The 19,886-nt window shown below is 36.6% G+C and overlaps 1 protein-coding gene and 1 pseudogene across 1 annotated transcript; one reads left to right on the top strand and one right to left on the bottom strand.

Annotated features, from left to right (window-relative positions):
• Positions 1–5,686: 5,686 nt before the first annotated feature.
• On the top strand, positions 5,687–10,032 carry LOC137742493 (uncharacterized protein At5g41620-like). Its single transcript, XM_068482375.1, has 3 exons — positions 5,687–6,462; positions 7,142–7,267; positions 8,340–10,032. The coding sequence occupies exons 1-3, from the start codon at positions 5,965–5,967 to the stop codon at positions 9,681–9,683; spliced, it is 1,968 nt and encodes a 655-aa protein (XP_068338476.1). The 5' UTR covers positions 5,687–5,964; the 3' UTR covers positions 9,684–10,032.
• Positions 10,033–10,141: 109 nt separating this feature from the next.
• On the bottom strand, positions 10,142–15,414 carry LOC137742495 (bifunctional nitrilase/nitrile hydratase NIT4A-like; annotated as a pseudogene).
• Positions 15,415–19,886: the final 4,472 nt, after the last annotated feature.

Below are 19,886 nucleotides of genomic sequence, written 5' to 3'. Positions count from 1 at the left end.
GAAAAATTCCCAGCCCTATGATGTGGAGAATTTTCCCCAACTATTCATTAGTGGTTTTGGTTTATTTATGAAAGATTGACTGACATGTACTTTCATCTTTCAAGGTTATATTAAACCTAAAAAAAAATGGTATGGTTTGAAACTTTGAAGGTCCAACCGTCCTACACTGTTATCCGACATTTATCACCTACCTTCCCCCTACTTTCAAACTGTTCACAGAGTCATGCGACTCAGGCCCGCCATGGGAATTAGATTAGGGTTTCTCTTTCCATTGTATAAGTTTGTCGTCATCTGGATACCATTTCTTCATCAATTATGCATGATGTAAACAGTACTTGGCAATAATTTGCTAAAGCCATCAACCTTTTTTAACCTAATTCGCTTTATATATATCATTCGTAAGTAAGATGCTATTATTTCATATCTCTGCTACATAATTTTGTGAATACACCTTATGAATCAGTCTGTGTTCTGATAAGATGTAAATCGACCTTGGCCAGCCCTGATTGCAAAGGTATACTATCTTCTACTGAAAGAGAACATGTCACAATAATACACACTGACTTCCTAAGAACTATATAGAACCATAGTTAGTTAATTAATTAGTAACAAACATTTAACTATAGCTAAGAATATCAAGATTTATGAGTCGGGCCACGGTCAGGTCAGGGTTTTGTTCACAATTGTAACAATCAGGTTAGAGTTTGTTTACAATTAGAATGGTTAGGCCAGATTGGGTTAGGGGGGCGCACTCTGATATCATATCAAGATTTTAAAGTCAAACTAGCAGCCCACTACGAAAAACACCAATATTGTCCCAATATTACCACCTAAATTAACTACTCAACAAGTGTTGAGTTTTATCATAAAAAATCTAGGCATTGTTTGTTGTGGAACCATTCATTTATAATTAGTAGTATATATATTTGAGGGAATGCTATCAACCTTCTCGGCTCTCCTTCTCATCCTGCTATGTAGAATGATAACCCAAACCATTTATTATATAGGTTACTCTTTAAAGATATCTCTTCAAAAAATTATCTAAATCCAAAATCGTTTAGTCATCTAACAATTATACAATAAATAGAAGAACCATATTTTTCACTTAAACACTAAAATCTTGACAACGTTAATCGAACAGTTAAATGATTGTTGATTTGGATGATATCTTTTTTGTAGAGTTGATTTTTAAAGGGTGATCTAGAATTTAGATGGTTCCAATCATGAAGTAACATTGTCAAATAAGGAGAGTTGAGAAGGTAAAACAAGAAAGTTCAAGTGAGAAGGTTGCTAGCATCCCCTTATATTTATAAGTAGTTTGAAGAAAATTCAATTTTGATCAAAACCAAAAGAACCTTGACCTACAAACAAATTTTCAAGGAAAAATAAGAATATATTACAAAAATATTTTCCATTCAAAAAGAAAACATGCAGTTCAATGAGACATTGGGTTCTCCCTCATATTCAAAAGTCAGAAGGAGGCCTTCCAAGTATTATCGTAGCTCTTATTATGTGTACACAACCTTACAATAATTTCTTCATTATTTGAAGCAGATGAAATGTTTCCCGTTTTCAACGTCCCCTTCTGAACTTGTTGTGTTCGTCCTAATCACACAATTTAACAAGAATACCTCACCTTGTTAGCTAAACTACCACTTAGCTTTTTAAGTTTTACTTCTGTTCATTTGGAGCTTCTCAGAGTATCGAATAATATTACAATCAATCGCGCATGAATAACAACTGGTTCATGCGTCGTGGACTGACTTGCATCAATATTAAATGTTTAGGAATCGTGTATGCTTGTGTGATTGATTGATTGTAGTATAATTCAGATTTATTTACTCTCTTTCAAGAAAAGACTGAAAACAAGACGGAAAAAGTATCATTTGCCCTTCCCTTATCCTAATCCTTTCTTTATTCATATCATTCCCACACCACACGATTTGTACATACGCATGTGAACAAAACAGTCCTAGCTAGCTATCGAGTTTTTATTTTCATTTCATTGGTTGTGCTAGGAAATTGAGGAACATGGTTTATTTGGTTGTAGATCCATGCTCCCACTGCCCGAATACTTATAAACACAACTTGTGGGAAAATGTTACTTGAAATTTAAAAAAAAAAACAAAACAAAACAAAACAAAAAGAAATTAAGGAGCATGAACATGAACCACCAACATCAATATTTGGAATAGGACCCTCTTAATGAGTATCTTAATGATGAGTTCATCTTATCTGTTCATCAATTATTTTGCGGCCATAAATCATTTTGAATTTTTTTATTTAAAATTAAACCCGAGCAATACCTAGCAAAAATTAGCTACACAATATTCGATAAATGACTAAAATGAATTAATTTCTAAGATCCTCATTCTCAGTATTTATCAAATTTGTAGTGAATGTGACAATCCATAAATGTCACATCTCGGCCTGGGGTGGACCACTTCCCGGGCCTGACTCCACCACTGTATCACGATATTGTCTGCTTTGGGCTTACCATTCCCTCACGGTTTTGTTTTTGGGAACTCACGAGCAACTTCCCAGTGGGTCACCCATCATGGGATTGCTCTAACCCCCTTCTCACTTAACTTCGGAGTTCCTACGGAACCCGAAGCCAGTGAGCTCCCAAAAGGCCTCGTGCTAGGTAGGGATGAGAATATACATATAAGGATCACTCCCCTGGGCGATGTGGGATGTCACAATCCACCCCCCTTAGGGGCCCGACATCCTCGTCGGCACATTTCCGGCCAGGGATTGGCTCTGATACTAATTTGTCACATCCCGGCCTGGGGCGGACCACTTCCCGGGCCTGACTCCACCACCGTAGCACGATATTGTCCGCTTTGGGCTTACCATTCCCTCACGGTTTTGTTTTTGGGAACTCACGAGCAACTTCTCAGTGGGTCACCCATCATGGGATTGCTCTAGCCCCCTTCTCGCTTAACTTCGGAGTTCCTACGGAACCCGAAGCCAGTGAGCTCCCAAAAGGCCTCGTGCTAGGTAGGGATGAGAATATACATATAAGGATCACTCCCCTGGACGATGTGGGATGTCACAATAAATCTCAAGGATTTGAATTGGAATTAGCCGCAAAAGACATGAACACCATGGGTAGTGGCTTGGGGTGCAGGTGTGGGGGCCGGCATGCATAATTATAAATATGTGGATTTTTTTTTTAGCAATAAATGTTTGAGTGTAAGCTCCAAATACAAACTCCAACCAGTCCCCCAAACATTTTGAGCCGTTGGTAGGGGCCCCCTTCCTCTTGGGTTGGCCTCTATCATAATTTTTTCTTATTAAGAGGGTTCTTTTAGGGTATGATTGACTGATTGATATGTTGTGAGCTTGACTAGCATTTTATGATAAGATGTTCACAATTATTGTCATCCTACTTAAAATTTGATTTACATCATCGCTTAGTTTTATATTTTGGTGATATTTTTTTTACTAGTAGATATAAGTATATTTCTGAATATAATAGAATTTTGTTGACCCCAATTTATGATATTTCCTCCTCATCATCCCATTTTGGTAAAAAGAAGTGATTTCAGCACATTTTGTTGCTCTTATTGAACATTTTTGTTATTTTTTTTGTTTTGTTTTTAGTTTGAATATATTAAAACATAATCAAGGAATAAAAGTCAGCAATGATGTGCAAAAAGTGAAAAGAGGTGATGGAGGATCATTTTCATAGTTAAAAATTTCCTTAACCCTATGAAAAAGATTTGATCTATTGAATCCATTACTAGCTTGTTACAAGTGAACTTTTTCTTGGTCAATGAATAATTTAGTTCCAAGATTCCTAAAACTACTTTATGAATTTGACACTAAAGTAGCTCAAGCAATCTAATGTAATTAATATAACATTCTCTTAATACACGAGATTACCTCAGAACGTTATTTTGTAAATCACCATGACCATTCTCATGTTAACCAAATGTCCTAATGCATTTAGTTATTGATCAAACTATTGATTCACTAACTCTTCCTGTAACGATGCTTTTATTTATTAATCATTATGTGGTCTTGTTGCTTCTTCATGTTTAGTCAAGTTAACGTGATCCATTTTTATTGACACAAACAATTTTACACTAAATTTATTTTAAGTCAGGAGGATTTGAGTTCGCATATAGAGGAGAGAGTACGTTGTTTAGTCAATTTTATTAAGTCTAAATATACTAGTTAATATATATTTTAAACCAAAACTATGAAGCAACAGACAATCGAAATAAAAACTTTTACAAAGAAAGTCTCAACATCTCGCTATCATTTTTCTTTTTCTTTTTCTTTCCTTTGACCTAATTTCAAATTTTAAATAGATAATTAAATAAGCACATTCTTCTTTTGATCTCGTTCCTTACTTTTGTTTTGGATCAAAGGATAACTTTTATTAAATTCTAATTAAAACGTTTACATCTTCAGCAAAAAATATTAAATAAAAACTTCAGACCAAAATTCAACGAAAATCACATCTATGTGAGTCAACATATGAGGTTACAATATGAGCAACGACATTTCCATTTTTTACTTGGTGAATCATAATTTTGAACACAAAAGCAGAGAAGGTCCAAGATCCGAGGATAATTAAGCAAGATTAGAGAACATTCCAGCATAGAGAGAGAGAGAGAGAGAGAGAGAGAGAGAGAGAGAGAGAGAGAGAGAGAGGAGGGAGGGGGTGGGGGAAGGAGACAAATTAATTAAGTAAAATACTGAGAACCTAGTCAACATTGTGGGCCGCTTATAATACACATGCACGACCCTGATTCAATGCAATTCGATTCACATGTCCGTCACGTTATCACCCCTTCTTCTTTAATCCAAGGGAAAGTGATCCTCTTTAGATCTCTTTCATTTAATCCTTTTTATCAAAAAATTTGGATTCTTGAAATTTAATCCAACGGCTAAAAACACAGACTCACTTTAAAAGTTATAATAACTTTAGCTATTGGATCAAATTTCAAATACCCAAATTGTTTGATGAGGAGGATTAGGTGGAAGGGATCCGGAGCGGATCCCTTTCCTAATCCAAGAACATAAAACCCCAAAATTTCATTTCCCAACTATAAATCAATCTCCCCTTGACCAATTTTTTTGTGTAACTGAAACACTTCACATAATGTTATTATTATACGTGTTACTGTATTTTATTTGTTACTTATTGTTACAATCTGATAGTATTATAATACTATTCTTAATTTATAAGTAAGATATTTTAAGTTCAATTGAAATAATAACACTACGAACAAATATATGCAATCGATATAATTCAAGTGAAATAATAACACGAACAAATACATATAATGGATATAATTCAAATATAATAATAACACTACTTGACAATAATATTAAAAAAAAAAAAGAAAAAAAGATTATTATATCTACTCACATGTCTTATTTTTTCACGCAATTTATATTGATTTGTCATATATTTGAGTTATGAGTATACTCCTGTCCTAGTCTTCTTTACTTCCCTCTCAACATTTCTAAAACAAAATAAAGCTTGCATTGATTCTTCCCAAAATCCCACCCCTCACCTTCCATTTTTGATTAGTTTGACACCTTTTTTGATTAGTTTGACACCTTTTTTGATTAGTTTGACACCTTTTTGAGCTTGTTTCATTCTCTTTAAGACTGCCCAAAAATCCACCAAAGCTCAGAATCTTTGACACTTTTTCTTCTTTGATAAATTCAAGGCTGACAGTTTGAAAATATTTACCTAAAAAGAAAATCTGGACACTATCATTATTTTATCATCAATGTACTTCCATCAACTTTTTTCAGCCCCTTGATTTTTCATTATTTTTCTTCCTCCTCCAATCCAATCTCTCCATTCACTCCCCAAATCTTCAACATCTTCCATTTCGGTCTCCATCATTTGCTCCAAAAGATTCACCCACACCCCAATTTCCCTAAAATTTAATCCACCATTTTCTTTGCACTCTGCAGTCTTCTGTTCCAATTTCTATGTCTTGGAAAAACCACCAGCATTGCCACAGCTTGGTCGTCGACAGGCAATGCAAGATCAGGAAGCGCCGCGGCGGCTCGTCTTCCTCCTCGTCTTCCTTGGTCCGTAGGTACAGACTCAAGAGGGCAATCCTGGTCGGAAAGCGAGGCGGCTCGAGCACCCCAGTCCCCACCTCGAAGACTGTAAGCGCGGCGGCGGCAGCAGCGAGATCACCTTGTGTGGCGACGATGATGGCGAATGGGGGTGAGGAGCATGATGAGATGGCAACGCTGCAGCAGCAGCGGAGACCGGCTTCGAAGCACGGCGGCGGCAGCAGCGGAAAGGGGAAGGAAGTGGTTTCGGTTTCGGCGAGAAAGCTGGCGGCGACTTTGTGGGAAATTAACGAGCAAGAACAAACTGCTTTCAGAAAGAAGGCTTCCAAAGTTGCTCAAGTTCCTTCCTTAGCCGGTTCCTTGCCTCCAAAGTTATCAGATCCATCCTCCACTCCTATTTCTGAGGTAAGGATTATTTAAGGGGTAAATTTACACTACCCTTTTCTCTTTTACCACTCATTTCATGTGATCGAAATTTTTATTGATGTATTCAATGAAAATGCAGGAGAAGAAATCAAAAAGAGTTTTGCAAACATTTTTCTCTCGATTAAGGTCTCGTTTAGAAGTGTTTTTAAATAACTGAACGCGTTTTTTATGAAAATATTTTTAGAACTAATTATTAATAAAATGCAAGTAATATGGAAAAGCACTTGGTGTTTTTTAGTGCTTCTTGCGAAATAGCACTTCAAGTGCTTTAGAATTCAAAAACATTTGTCTTCAAAAGTGCTTTCAGTCATTTTAAGAGCACTTTTCATTCATTCTAAATGTCATAGGTCAGATACACATATGGGTGACTGGGCAGAAGATGTGCAAAAATCAATTACCTATTCTTTTTACTATAAGTTATATTCTGTACTAATTATGTTAAAGCAAAAAGAAAGAGTTTAAACACAACACAGTAAGGTTAAAAATAAAACCCCCAACCACCAAGACAATACCCTACTTGTTACCTATTTTATTCAGACATTTAGATTATTTTTCTGTTTGGGCTTTGTTTTTTCTACTATATTATGGAAGTGAAAATTTCTTATTTATTAAATTGAATTTGAAAGTATTAAATTTTGTTTTTGGGAATTTTGTGCAGAGGAGAAATGGATCTGGGAATGCTGGACGCCAGAGAGGGTTGTCGGCCGTTTCTCAGAAACTTCCTTTGAATCATTACCAAATGGGAGGTTTCCAGACTCACACTACAAGTGCCAGTTTAACTCAGGTAAAAAAAAAAAAAAAAACAAATGCATTTCAATATGTATATTATGAGAAATAATACGGAAATTATCTAAAAAATGAGATATTTAGTGGACTCTTTGCCATTTTATATTTTTGGCACAATTTATGTGTCAACATTTTAAAGGGTTAAGCAAAAAATATAAAGTGGCAGGGAGTTCATAGAGTCTTACATTAAGAAAGTTCATTTCTAATATATTATATATTTCATTAGTGAAAAAATAAACAGAGGAACAAGGTTTCTGGAATTTTTATTTTTACCGTTTGTGTCACGTAAAATTATAAAAAATGACAATAAGATGTTGACAGTGATTCAATAAAAATTGGTCCCCATAAAATTTGTCCAATAATAACCCATGGATCATAAATTTCAAATGTACTTTTCTGCCTTGTCATTTTCAATGAATAAAATTTAAATTTTTTGTTTGAAAAAGTTGATCTAGCTCTTCACTCTCATGTTTAAAAATTGGACAATTAACTAGAATTATTATTTTTTATATTTAATTGTAGAAGTGACCAGTTTTTAACAATTACGACGACATATTAATCATATATCGATAACACAATGACGATGTAACGACCACACAACGATGATATAATGACGATATGGTCAATTTAATGACTTTCTCCTGATATAATTAATCTAAAGCATTTGTTTAAATGGTCAAGTAGAATGTTTGCCTTAATGAATGAGTTCTTAACTAAGTTAGTTAAGAACATTTACTCTCTCCACTCGAGTTCCCTCCCTCACTTCTCTAATATCTCTTCTGAAAAAGAATGCTTGTTACTTGACATAAATTCTATGGTGTTCTAGAGTATCTCATACTCCGAAACACCATAAAAATTCTTATTGCTTAAAGCACTCACTCCCTACCCCTGAGATTTCGAGTTCGCTTTCTTACTCTCTCATATCGCTTGTATAAAAAAGAACGTTTGTCACTTAACTTTTGAGCACAGCTATTTTGAATCCTTGAGTAGACATATTGATTGCATTAGGCTGCATGGATTCCTAGGATGATGAATAAGTAAACATGTTGATTGAATTTCACAATGTGCAGCTCAAAGATCAATCTTGTGTGAAACCTGATCGAAATTGCATACACGGATTTAAGACCTGTTTGAAGGATGTCAATAGTGGCCTTTCTACATCTAAAGAGCTTGTAAAAGTTCTTACTCGCGTTTCGGGTCTTGAAGAGCAGCATTCTTTAAGTACAACCTTACTCTCGGCCCTACGAGTTGAGCTTGATCGAGCTCGTGTCCAGATTCATCAAATGATCCGAGAACAGAGGTCTAACTGCAACGAAATTGAGTATCTTGTGAAGAAATTCGCAGAAGAAAAGGCGGGATGGAAAAGTAAGGAGCGAGAGAGGATATGTGCCGCAATAGCGTGCGTAGCAGAAGAACTCGAGGTGGAGAAGAAGCTAAGAAGACAAACAGAAAGGTTGAACAAGAAGCTAGGGAAAGAACTGGCAGATAAAGAGGCAGCTCTGTCGAAGGCCACGAAAGAGCTTGAGATGGAGAAGAGGGCAAAAGAGATCTTTGAGCAGGTTTGTAATGAGTTAGCCACTGGTCTTGGGGAGGACAGAGCACAAGTCGAAGAGCTAAAGAAAGAATCCGAAAAAGTTCGTGAAGAGGTGGAGAAGGAGAGGGAAATGCTTCAGCTAGCTGATGTGTTGCGCGAGGAGAGAGTCCAGATGAAGCTCTCCGAAGCCAAATATCATTTCGAGGAGAAAAATGCCATTGTGGAACAGCTGAAGAATGAACTAGAGGCTCACTTGATATCCAAAACGCATGAAGGTAGCGGCGGTTCTCCAGACTTCAGTAAAATCAAGGAACTCGAGGCTTATTTAAAGAAGATCAATTTCGGATCATTTCAGAACGCGAAGATGGAAGGGAATGGAATGGAAGTTGCTGCATATAGAGAAGAAGGTGAAGATGATTCAAAAAGGACTTCAGTTGATAGCGATCTTCATTCCATCGAGTTAAGCATGGACAATAACAACAAGAGCTACAAATGGAGTTATGCCTGCGGAGATGATACCGAAGATGATTCAAAACGGACTTCAGTTGATAAACAATTCAAAGGGAGGAGATCTCTCTCCGAAAAAATACAATGGGAAAGCATATGCTTGAACAAAAATTCCAGCGGCATTGATTGGGAGTTTGGCGTAAAATCTCAAGGGCAGTCAGACGGGCGGCTTATGGAAATATCAGAGCTTGTTCCGCAAACTCAAACGCCAGAACATGAAACCGAAACAAAGAAAAAGGGTTCTGCTAAGGGTCTCACAGACCATAGGTTATCCAATTCAAAAGTAGTTCCGATCCACAGCTTAGCCGGTACAACTTGTCAGTTTCAATCCTTGCCGATGAAGGATCCTGGAACCGGAGTGTGCGGAAGTTAGACGGATGCTCCACGAGAATGATTCGGAGCTCCAACTAGCAGGAAGCAAAGGCCAATGCCAGGATCAAGAGTATATAGATGTTTTCATGTTATTTCTTTTGAGTTCTGAGAATTATACATCGTTTTGCAGCATGCTTTCTTCATGACCACGTCATTCAATCTTTCGGGATAGCGGACATTAAACGCTGATCACGGTCAAGAGCCTCGACAAGTCGACAGTGACATGGTTGCCAAAATTCCGACGTTCAAGGCTAGATGCTCGCGATTTTCACAGAAGCTGCACTTCGACAACACAATAGTTTACATTTTTATGGATTGTAGAGTATATGCCGGATGCAATGCGCCTGGTTCGAGTACAACCAGACAGTTGCATTCAGAATCAAGATAATAAATTCAACATGTTTGCAAACATATTTATGAACTTGACCTCCATACACATGAACAAAGTACAGAACCACATTAAACTTCAACTGTAGCAACTTCTTTACAGTACCAATGAGTTAAAACGATTCACATTTGATGAACGAGAACCATTTACGAAATCAAGGTGGCCTGGTTACGTTGGAAATACATCAACAATGATATCTACAAAAGGGTCTTCTTATTATTATTGAACTGGCCGGCATTTTGCAAACCACTGTCGGTGAACTGATGAAATTCATGATCGGTCTTTGCTGAGGCTGATGTGAATGCAACTGGAGTTGCTGGATGGTCCCTCACGATCAAGCTTAGCACTTCGGGCCGTGAATAGTGTCCAACCACATCAAAGTCGAATTTCGCCCTTCCTATTTCTCCAAGATCTATGCAAAATTCGGTCATTAGAAAAAAAATCAGAGCTCTGTTTGCTTAAAAGAGCTAGAAGTACAATAGTTCTAATAAAGCTTGAAACCATACCCACTGTAATCTACATGCGTGTGTGAGAAAGGATCAATCAAACTATATTATCGATTAAACCATACTGCCTCACACCATACACATAACAACAGAGAGCCTAGATCAGAAAGTTATCAGTAAATTACACCAACATTTACTTTCAAATCCCTCTTATTTTTAAAGCCCCTATTGCGCTTCCCCGCCATACTGGAATTTAGAGAAATTTCTTATCATACTATACTAGGGTTCTCGTTTTACTAGAAATCTTAAATTAAGGTTGCATATCAATTGATGCATCTGGAGTCCGTTTTCTGTTTAGATATATCCGAACTGACGAAATATAGTAAATATTGTAAAGGCAGATGTAGTAAATTTAAGTAAGTTGTGCTGAAATCTATCATGGGTTGTGAGGGTACTTTAATCTCTGAAAATAGAAAGGAGGTTCCTACAATTTCGTTTGAAGTTGAAGTTTTTCTAATTTCCAGTATATCTCCGGAGCCAGATTGTTGTTACTCAAAATTATGTCAGCACAGCTTGCAATATAGATACTTAATTGCTGTTAGGAGAGAATAAGCATATGACATACCGAGATCTGCTGAGATGAGTGCCTCCCCATCATAGTTGGGTCCAGCGAGAAGTCCCTGACGGTGAGATGATGACACTGCCTCCGGCACAGACAACAGAATATGGAGCAGGTTCCTCATCTGTGCCTGCAAATACATATTCTGGAGGAGGGGGGTAGTCTTTCCTTCGACAGAACTGATTGGCTGATAGGACAAAACACCCACCCTCCTAGGCAATATGAGTCATTGATGCTTGCCATAAATCCCTGGAATCAGCTGTAGGAGCACAATAAATCTCAATGCCTGCACAAAACAAAGCATCCTGCATCAAATCACAGTACTAAAGATAATAGTATCAAAGCGGTACTAAGAACGCCTTTAAACTCCACCAAGAAATGCGTTGTTTCTACCATAATTTTAATGTTCACGTTGAGTAAAAAACAGTTTTGAACTAAAAAAACAGTTGATAAATTTGGACCAACTTAGATCTGACCGTAAAACCACACAAACGCACAGGAACACAAAGATGTATCATGGTTCACCCGAAGTTGCGCTACGTTCACGCTGGTGTAGTTCTGTTTCACTATGCAAATGTAGGTCATCTTTTGAGAGAGTAGAGAGTCTAGGGTTTACCATGAGTTTCCTCTTTCAAGTGAGGGTGGGGTTTCCCTATAGAATAGGATAGAATAAGGGCAAGTCTCCTCTTTACATATATTCAAGAGGGCTAATTGAGGCCCAAATATGATATACACACACTTACAGATGTTCTCGAGTCATTGTGTTGGAAAAGAAGGTAGCTAGGAAAAACCATGTATTGAATGGATGGTAAAATGCCAATTTGGTAAGGAAAACCAGATTATGCCACAAATATTGGCAGACTATTCTTAAATCTTTAGAAAGAAGTGTAAATCAACCATGTGTCTTATTTCAATTTGAGTCGTTTGAGTAGCAACATACTCAACCAATTGCCCAGGAATCTAGAAACTGACTCAACCCTACACAAAGATCACAGAATAGTATACTTAACTACCTAGCAAGCCAAATAATCTTTTTGACCCGATACCGGTCTGTATTCAAGTTAACACCACATATGGAACTCAAACTTGCATGGCAAGGCACTAAAACTGGAAGAAAGCAGTTTCAAACAGGGCTATAGCCCAGAAGTAAAATGAGAAACCCAGATCGTATTGCACTGCCCGTGAAAGGCCATCCTCCATTCATACAACACTAAACTTAAATAGTGTAATTATGAACACCAAAATAAGAAGTGAAAAAAAAAAATTGAACAAATAGCTTCGAAGAAAACTGAAGTATTCAAAAAAGTGAGCCAAAATATTTAATTAAGTGTGATATTTCAAATTTTCCTGTTCAGATAACGAACCTTTAGCATACATTGCAGTCCTTAGAAGTGGCATCTTATTTTCCCAACATATGGCAGCACCTATTTTTCCGATTGGAGTCTCAAACACAGGAATTGTAGATCCGTCTCCAAATCCCCAAATGATCCGCTCCAGTGCTGTGGGCATCACTTTTCAGTGCTTTCCAAATAGCAACCTTGAGAATCAAAAAACAGAATAGTGCAATAGAGTGTATATCCATCTCTCTCTCTATCACACCCATTACCATGAATACCTTGTACTTTCCAGCCATTGCTGCCAATCGATCAACTTCAGGACCTGCATTAGTTAATAAAAAAAGTGAAACTACATATTGTATGTTCACAATTCTATTCATAGAATGCACTTAGGTCAAACAATGACAGTTTTAGAATACGTTGTCCACCTGCATATTGATTTAAGATCAAAATATGATAGCATGCCTCAGTAAAGTTACTAACACTTAGCATAACAAGATTTGAATTGCATCAAACAATAAGGAAACTGAGATATTTCCAACAAAATTTAGTTGATAACATCCACTTGCAAAATAGTGGTGTAGAATGTTTTGCTGAGAGTGAGCCTGACATGAACCACTAGTGTCACTTTTTAGCGGCCGCAATTAAGTCATGAAGAGCAGTATAAATAGGCCTGCATTTCTCAAGTCAATCACTGGCATCCTTTTGGCCAAGTAAAAATAGTTAAGATGCGAGTCAATGCACTGAGAAACCATTTTCCAATGAATTAAGGTTCTTTTCTGAACTTCTTTGACAGGTGAAAAAGAAGAAATAATAGTCTAACCAACAAATAAGAAGAAAAATTTGAAGTCTTTTCCTTTTTTCACGTTTTTGTTGTTTTTGCATCGAACATTCATCGGAGTTCTCACCAAAAAATAAATATTCAATAGAATCAATTTTCTCTAGAATATAACTTTCATCGGAAAAAATAGGACAGCAGTTAGTTCTCTACACTACAATAAAGCAAAGAACTTATAAGTTATAGCTACCAATTGAATTTGAAGTTTAACAATAAACTGATGCTTAACCACAGCCATAGCCCTAGTTAATTGCACTGCAGGTGCACAGCGTAAATTTTCTTGACTCAAATAAACAAAGAACTTATAGCAACTAATAGATGAATTTGAAGTTTAACCACCAACTGACATTTCACTGCACTGACTTCACTTCAATCCACCACTCAATCACACTGGGAATTCTAATGAATTCAATTTATTTCAGTTTCTTACGCACAACCAATGGACGAAATCATCAAGAAAGAAAAAAACAAAGAAGTTTTACCAGGCACATTAATGGCTGCAGCATGATACTTTCTGAATTCTTCTTTACCCTTAGCTGTTCTGTTCCCAATGACAATGCCAAAATTCGACCCACGGGGATAACCACCCACAAATGCTTCGGGGAACACAACCAGCTGGGCCCCGTACCTGGCCGCTTCAGCCAATAATCTCTCAGCCTTATCTATGCACACATTCAGAAATCAGAACCACCAAAAAACAGAACATCTTCAATCTAACTAAGAAACACGAATGCTGCTAAACTGGGCTAAATATCTGATATCTCGAAAGCTTATTTACCAACATAGTCAAGATTCAGAAATAAAAAGATAAAAAGAAATTAATAATTACACTTCAGAACTTATGGCTAAAAATTTATGCATATTCTTTTCAATAGGTCAGCTTGACCAAGCACCGGATTTGCATTAGTCTTGTATAGGATTCTCAAACAAAAATATGTTGGGAAATGTACAAGCAACCCCCATGTGGTCTGTTAGCCATTGCGGTTTCTTCCATTAGTCAAATCTGGAAAAACCGAAAACATATTCTGTGCCCACACCTGAACAAGTATCTACTGCAAACTCCCAAAAAAGTACTTCCTCATGAGTTGTGACTACGCTACTATTTCTCCCCAAGTTTTCTCCATAACATAGCGCGATTCAAGAGCTAATCACACAAGGAAAGTATAAAAGTCTTGAGTATTTCCTTGTTCCTCTATCAACCCACTCACACTCTGAAAGTCTGAATGGTCAAGAGGGAATCCTCATAAGGATAAATTTTTTGCCACAATGTCAATGCAATTGGAAATGAAGAAAAATGATCAACGTCTTGAGCTGCCTCATTCCATGTGATACACCAAATCTTAATGAGCTCTATGATCGAGTATAGTGAAGCTAAAGATCCTATGAGCCTAACATTTTGTTTGAGCTCAGCTCATTTCTTTTACAAACTGAGTTCAAACAAGACGAATCAATCTCAAACTGTATGGAGCAAATTTACAACCTACACTAAATCAATTAGCAAACAATATTTCCACAAAACAAGTAGTAAAAATATATACAACCACAGCAATTTTGAGCAGGCAGCATTGGATCACACCAATTTGCATAGTCATTAAACTAAGAAAAAGTCTTTCAATTGTCAAAGTTTACTCGAAATTAGTAAGAAGCTGAAACAATGAACTGAAAAAAATCCCAAATCCCAAAACCCAAAACCCAAATTGAAATTAGAAGCTCTGAATTGAATTTGGGAAAGCAACATAAACACAAACAGTGAGAAGAAAAATGAAGGAAGTAAATAAAAAGAGTTGGTGGGGGTGTGAGAGAAAGGGGACCTAGAGTGGCAGGGGTGTCGTAGAAGACGGTGGAGGCTTGAACGACGGTGGCGCGGATGGTGGGGGCGGAGTAGTCGGCTCCCATGTCGACCTCCGCGATCAGAGGGGTGTGGTTCAACGCTGAAGACGACGGTACCAGAGCCATTCGAATTAAATCTTGTGTGTGTTCTTCTGGATTTTTAGTGTGTGGATGAAGAAGGAGAAGGACCAATCAATTTTTATATGCGGACAATTTGTCATGATGAAGTGCCTGTAATAAAATATGCGTCGAGTGAGGGAGTGAGGGAGTGAGAGTGATGGTACTGGAAACTCTAGAAACTCATCGTTTTTTTTTTTTTTTTTCCATTTCTAGCGGCTATGTCTTTGTCGCGCTGTGTCAATGATTGGTGGTGTCGGCGGCAACTATTGTTTTTGGCACGTGATATAAAAATAATAAATAGGGCTTAACTGTATAAATGGTTTCTCAATTTTCGATTTTTGAATTTTCATGTTAGTTTTTTTAAGGGTTTATATTACAAACGGTCTCAAAATTGACTCCCATCATCAAAATGGTTTTTGAAATTGAAATTCGATTAATGTAGTCATTGAAAATAAAGGCCACAATTCAATGATTGGTGGCGTCAGTGGGAACTATTGTTTTTAGCACTGATAGGAGCATATTCATGCGACTTAATTAGCTTGTTCTCGTGCATTTATGTTGTGTTTACTTAGCTATTTTAGTGTTTAATGCTACTTTTGTGTATTTTCAGATTATAAGGCCAAAGTGTGCAAGAAGATGCAAATTGGAGTATTTTGGAGCGAAAGAGGAATGAATGAGTTGAAGATTTGAAGAAACGACGAATTCTTACTCCAACGATGAATTCTTACCAAAACGAGGAATCCTACTCAAACAAGGTTTCTTACTTGAAGTAGGAAAGTTAACCCTAAGTTTCCCGTTTTGGTAACCTTTCCTAATCTAAACGTCCGTATTTTCTAGCCACTTTGAAGTCTTTGTAGGCGCTTTAGGACACAAAACGAAGGCCCTAGCCCAAATTCTAACCCTAGCCGCACCTATTAAGCTATTCCCTTTAATTTCTGGTTTTATTTCCTAAATTCTAGCAGCCTTTAGGTGAATTTTAGTTAATAAAAATAAATTAGGTTTTAAATTTCAGAAAACCCTAGGTCTTACAACCTAGCCGCACCCTACTCTATGCATTTTTCACATTTTTCAGCCACACACATTCCCTTAATCCGTAGCCATCCATTTAATCCACCCATTGGTCTATGAAACCATCTCATCCATTCATCCTATTAACCCTAGTTAAACAAGCAGCCGCACTTTTTCTCCCTGCCATTCAAGCCGTGCATTCCATCACCTTTCATCCCATTCATTCTTCAAGCCGTGATTTATTCTATCATGGACCCTAATTTCAACCTAGCAGCCGCAAATCCCATTTCTTTGGTCTCACATCATTCAACCTAATTCATTGAGCCATTGACCCTAATAAACTAAAACAAGGATAATCAGCCACCATATCATTGATTATTCTTCTTAGCCGCATTTTTTCCCATTAATTTCAGCCTTTCTCCATTGATTGCCGAGCCTTCCCAGTCCATTTTTCTTCAATTCCAGCCTTCCCCATCTTCACGCAGCCACCATCACACCACCACTCTAATTCACTCCCTAAGCCGTGCCTTCCCCCAGCCAGTGCAGCCACCATCCCATTATCCCATTCATTCATCCTTGCCGCTGCTAATATATCCATTTCCAGCATCCCATCACCAAAAAAAAGCTACAGCCGCAGCCATCTACACCACCCCATAACCTTGCCGCACCACCTTTCTTCCCTAAATCCATCCTAAACCCAAAATATCATCCAAAAACACCATTTAACCTCACTGCCGCAGCAAGGAGAAGAGGAAAGAGGAGCTTGGACGCGCAGAAATTCGAGTGGATTCATTGGGCGTTCTAGGTGTAATCAATCCTTTATGCTTTATGTTTAAATTCAATTGTATTTCTCTTTTTGCGAACATGAGAGGCTAAACCCCTATTTAGTTAGGGGGTGATTCGAAACCATGTTTATGCTTGCAATATGATTTGATTACTTTTGGTTGGAATTTCATGAATGGTGAATTCAATTTGTTTAACTGCTTGATCGATAACTTATTTATGTATGTTGATTGAGAGTGCACGCTTAATTTTCATGCATGAATATGACGTTAGAATATAAGTGAATTTCACCTAATAGTTATGAACTTATATTTACAAGTAGTGGAGGTTGCTTATAAACAATCGCGTTAAATGAATTCTTGGCACTAGTTTCATGCTCATCATAGTAACGAATGCCTCGTCAACACTTATAGTTTTCATGATGCTTAATGATCTTTGATTGTATCTTTATTGTGCTTTTCACGTAAAGGACTTTTGGAGAATGTTTTGAATTGCGTTGCGCTAACCCATCCAATTCATTAACTTAAGGAAAACTTGACGGTTAATTTAAGCGGACTTAATTAACCCGGGGTGTTGAGTTTCATAATTCATCGAAAGACCAACTGAAAATCAAATTGTATGCAAGTGTGACATGTGTGGAGAAGAACCTTCTAGCTAGCATTCATCCATATTTTCATCACATTCATATTTATATTCTGCCTTTAAATTACAATCTGTGCATTTAGTTTAATTTCGTCAAAACCTCAATCCCCCTTTACTTTAGTGTCTAATTTAGTTAGAAAGTGTCTTAGTTTGTGTTTATAAGTGTTTTGTATTCTTTGAGTCTTTTGATTTGTTTTAGTGTTTTTTCGTTTGTTTTACGTTTTTGAGTCAGTTTCCAAGTGATTTAGTAATCCCTCCTAATCCCCGGTCTAGAACGATCCCTACTTGCATCTTTACTACAATGGCCAAAAGAGGGTTTTAATTTGTGTGCTTAATTAGTTCGCATCAAGCACGTGATATAAAAATAAGGCTTAACAGTAGTAATGGTTTCTTAACTTTATTCCTAGTTTAATTTTAGTCTTTGAACTTTCATATTAGTTTCTTTAATCATTGAACTTAACAAGTGTTGCACTATTGGGTTTTTTTTTTGCTAATGCAGTCTATTTTTACATTAAATTTAAGGGTAATACTAGAAACTCCATCTCACATCACTAAAAATGAATTTTAAATGAGAAATGAGAAAAGAATAAAATCTTAAAAAATCGGATTTTTGTGAGCAAGAAAATAGAATTTTTTTTTTTCATAGTTCAGTATGTGATTTGTTAGTTGTTTAAGTTCAGCTGCAATTCGATCTCCTAGTAACTTTGAAATCACATTGCCTAGTATTTACAAGCTGATAAAGTCTAACCATTTTTCATTTTGTATTTTTATAGTTCAAATTTCATTTTGTTTTAAGTTTCGAATATTAATTTACAAATTTTAATTTGTTTTTACCTTCTTCTATTGTCTTTTGAAGTTTTAAGTTGAAGTTCCTAATATACCCTAGATTTAATGGGAAAAAAAAAGAAGGTGGCGTTGGTGAAAATCACCAATGTTTCAACACATTGGTAAGTTCGATAACTAAAAAAACTAATATGAGAGTTCGGAAACTAAAATTAAACTTGGAGTAAAGTTCAGGGACCATTACTACAATTAAGCCTAAAAATAAATAAAGATCAAAATGGTCGGAAAAATGATTTCGGCACAATATTTTTAAGAACATTTGATTCATAACCAAATCTTAGTTGCTAAAATGACCGCTTTCCTATACATTACTACAAAATATACTGGCGGATAAGACATTTCCAACAGCCTCTTTACATGGTGTTGGAATTACAGTCGGTTATAACTGACATAAACTGTCTATGTCGCTTATAACCGACATAGTTTTTAATCTTTTTAAATGGTGACGTCGTATAAAAAGAGAATCGTGTCGCTTTCAACCGACATAAAGTTAATGTTGGTTAAAAAGAGAATTGTGTCGCTTCTACCTGACAGTAATAATTATTTTTAAATATTTTAAAACTTCCTGTCGGTTGTAGCCGACAGGTTGGTGTTCTTTCTATACCCTCCACCGTATCTTCTTCTTCCTCTCTCGCGTCTTTCTTATTTGTTCTTCTTCATCTTCATTTATTCCTTCTTCACACTAAGTTTTTCTTGCTTCTAGTATTTTTATTTTCTCCTCTTATGTTTAATTTTTGTTTACAATTTAATTTTGTAGGAATTTTATTTGAGCTGGTTGAGTACATAAAGAATTGATTGACGATGGAATTCTTCCATAATTGAGGTTGCTATCACTAAATTCCTTAATTTTTAAATTTTATTTATTAAAATATTAAAATGTTACATGGGATAACAAAAAATAAAAAACAACTGGTGATTTTTTATTGTTTTTTTGGGTTAAACTTTTTTATTTTTAAAGCTAGTGTCCTGTCTCTTTCAGCTGACGGCGTTGGTCATCTGTGTTGGATAATTTGAAATATTTAGGTAGGAATTTTTCCGCTTGTTTTGCGCTCGGAAATGGATTGGGAAGAGGAATGTCAGGTGGGTCAGTGGTGGTGTCGATTGTAGCCGACGTGATAGTGGATTGGGAAGAGGGATGTTAGGTGTGTGAAATGTCGTGTCGGTTTTTAGCGACATCAGGTTCATTTGATTTGATGTCAAGTTCATTTGATTTGACGTCAGGTACATTTACTGGCAGTGTTAACCGACACCAGGTTTTCACCCATATTAAAACTCCTTTCTTCCCCTGCTTATTTTTCTTCAGTTCTCTCTTTCTCTTCTCCTTCCAGTAGCTTTTGCCATGATGAACAT

This window comes from Pyrus communis, chromosome 8 (genome assembly GCF_963583255.1).
Source record: "Pyrus communis chromosome 8, drPyrComm1.1, whole genome shotgun sequence".
NCBI classification, from domain to species: domain Eukaryota; kingdom Viridiplantae; phylum Streptophyta; class Magnoliopsida; order Rosales; family Rosaceae; genus Pyrus; species Pyrus communis.
The sequence above is the reverse complement of the archived record's forward strand: the minus strand, read 5'-3'. Positions and strand labels throughout refer to the sequence as shown.

Bases quoted from the DNA above. Each gene is read 5' to 3' on its own strand.
- LOC137742493 (XM_068482375.1), top strand. From the start codon at position 5,965: ATGTCTTGGAAAAACCACCAGCATTGCCACAGCTTGGTCGTCGACAGG. The intron at 6,463-7,141 runs GTAAGGATTATT...AATTTTGTGCAG, and splicing joins CCTCCACTCCTATTTCTGAG to AGGAGAAATGGATCTGGGAA. The intron at 7,268-8,339 runs GTAAAAAAAAAA...CACAATGTGCAG, and splicing joins CAAGTGCCAGTTTAACTCAG to CTCAAAGATCAATCTTGTGT.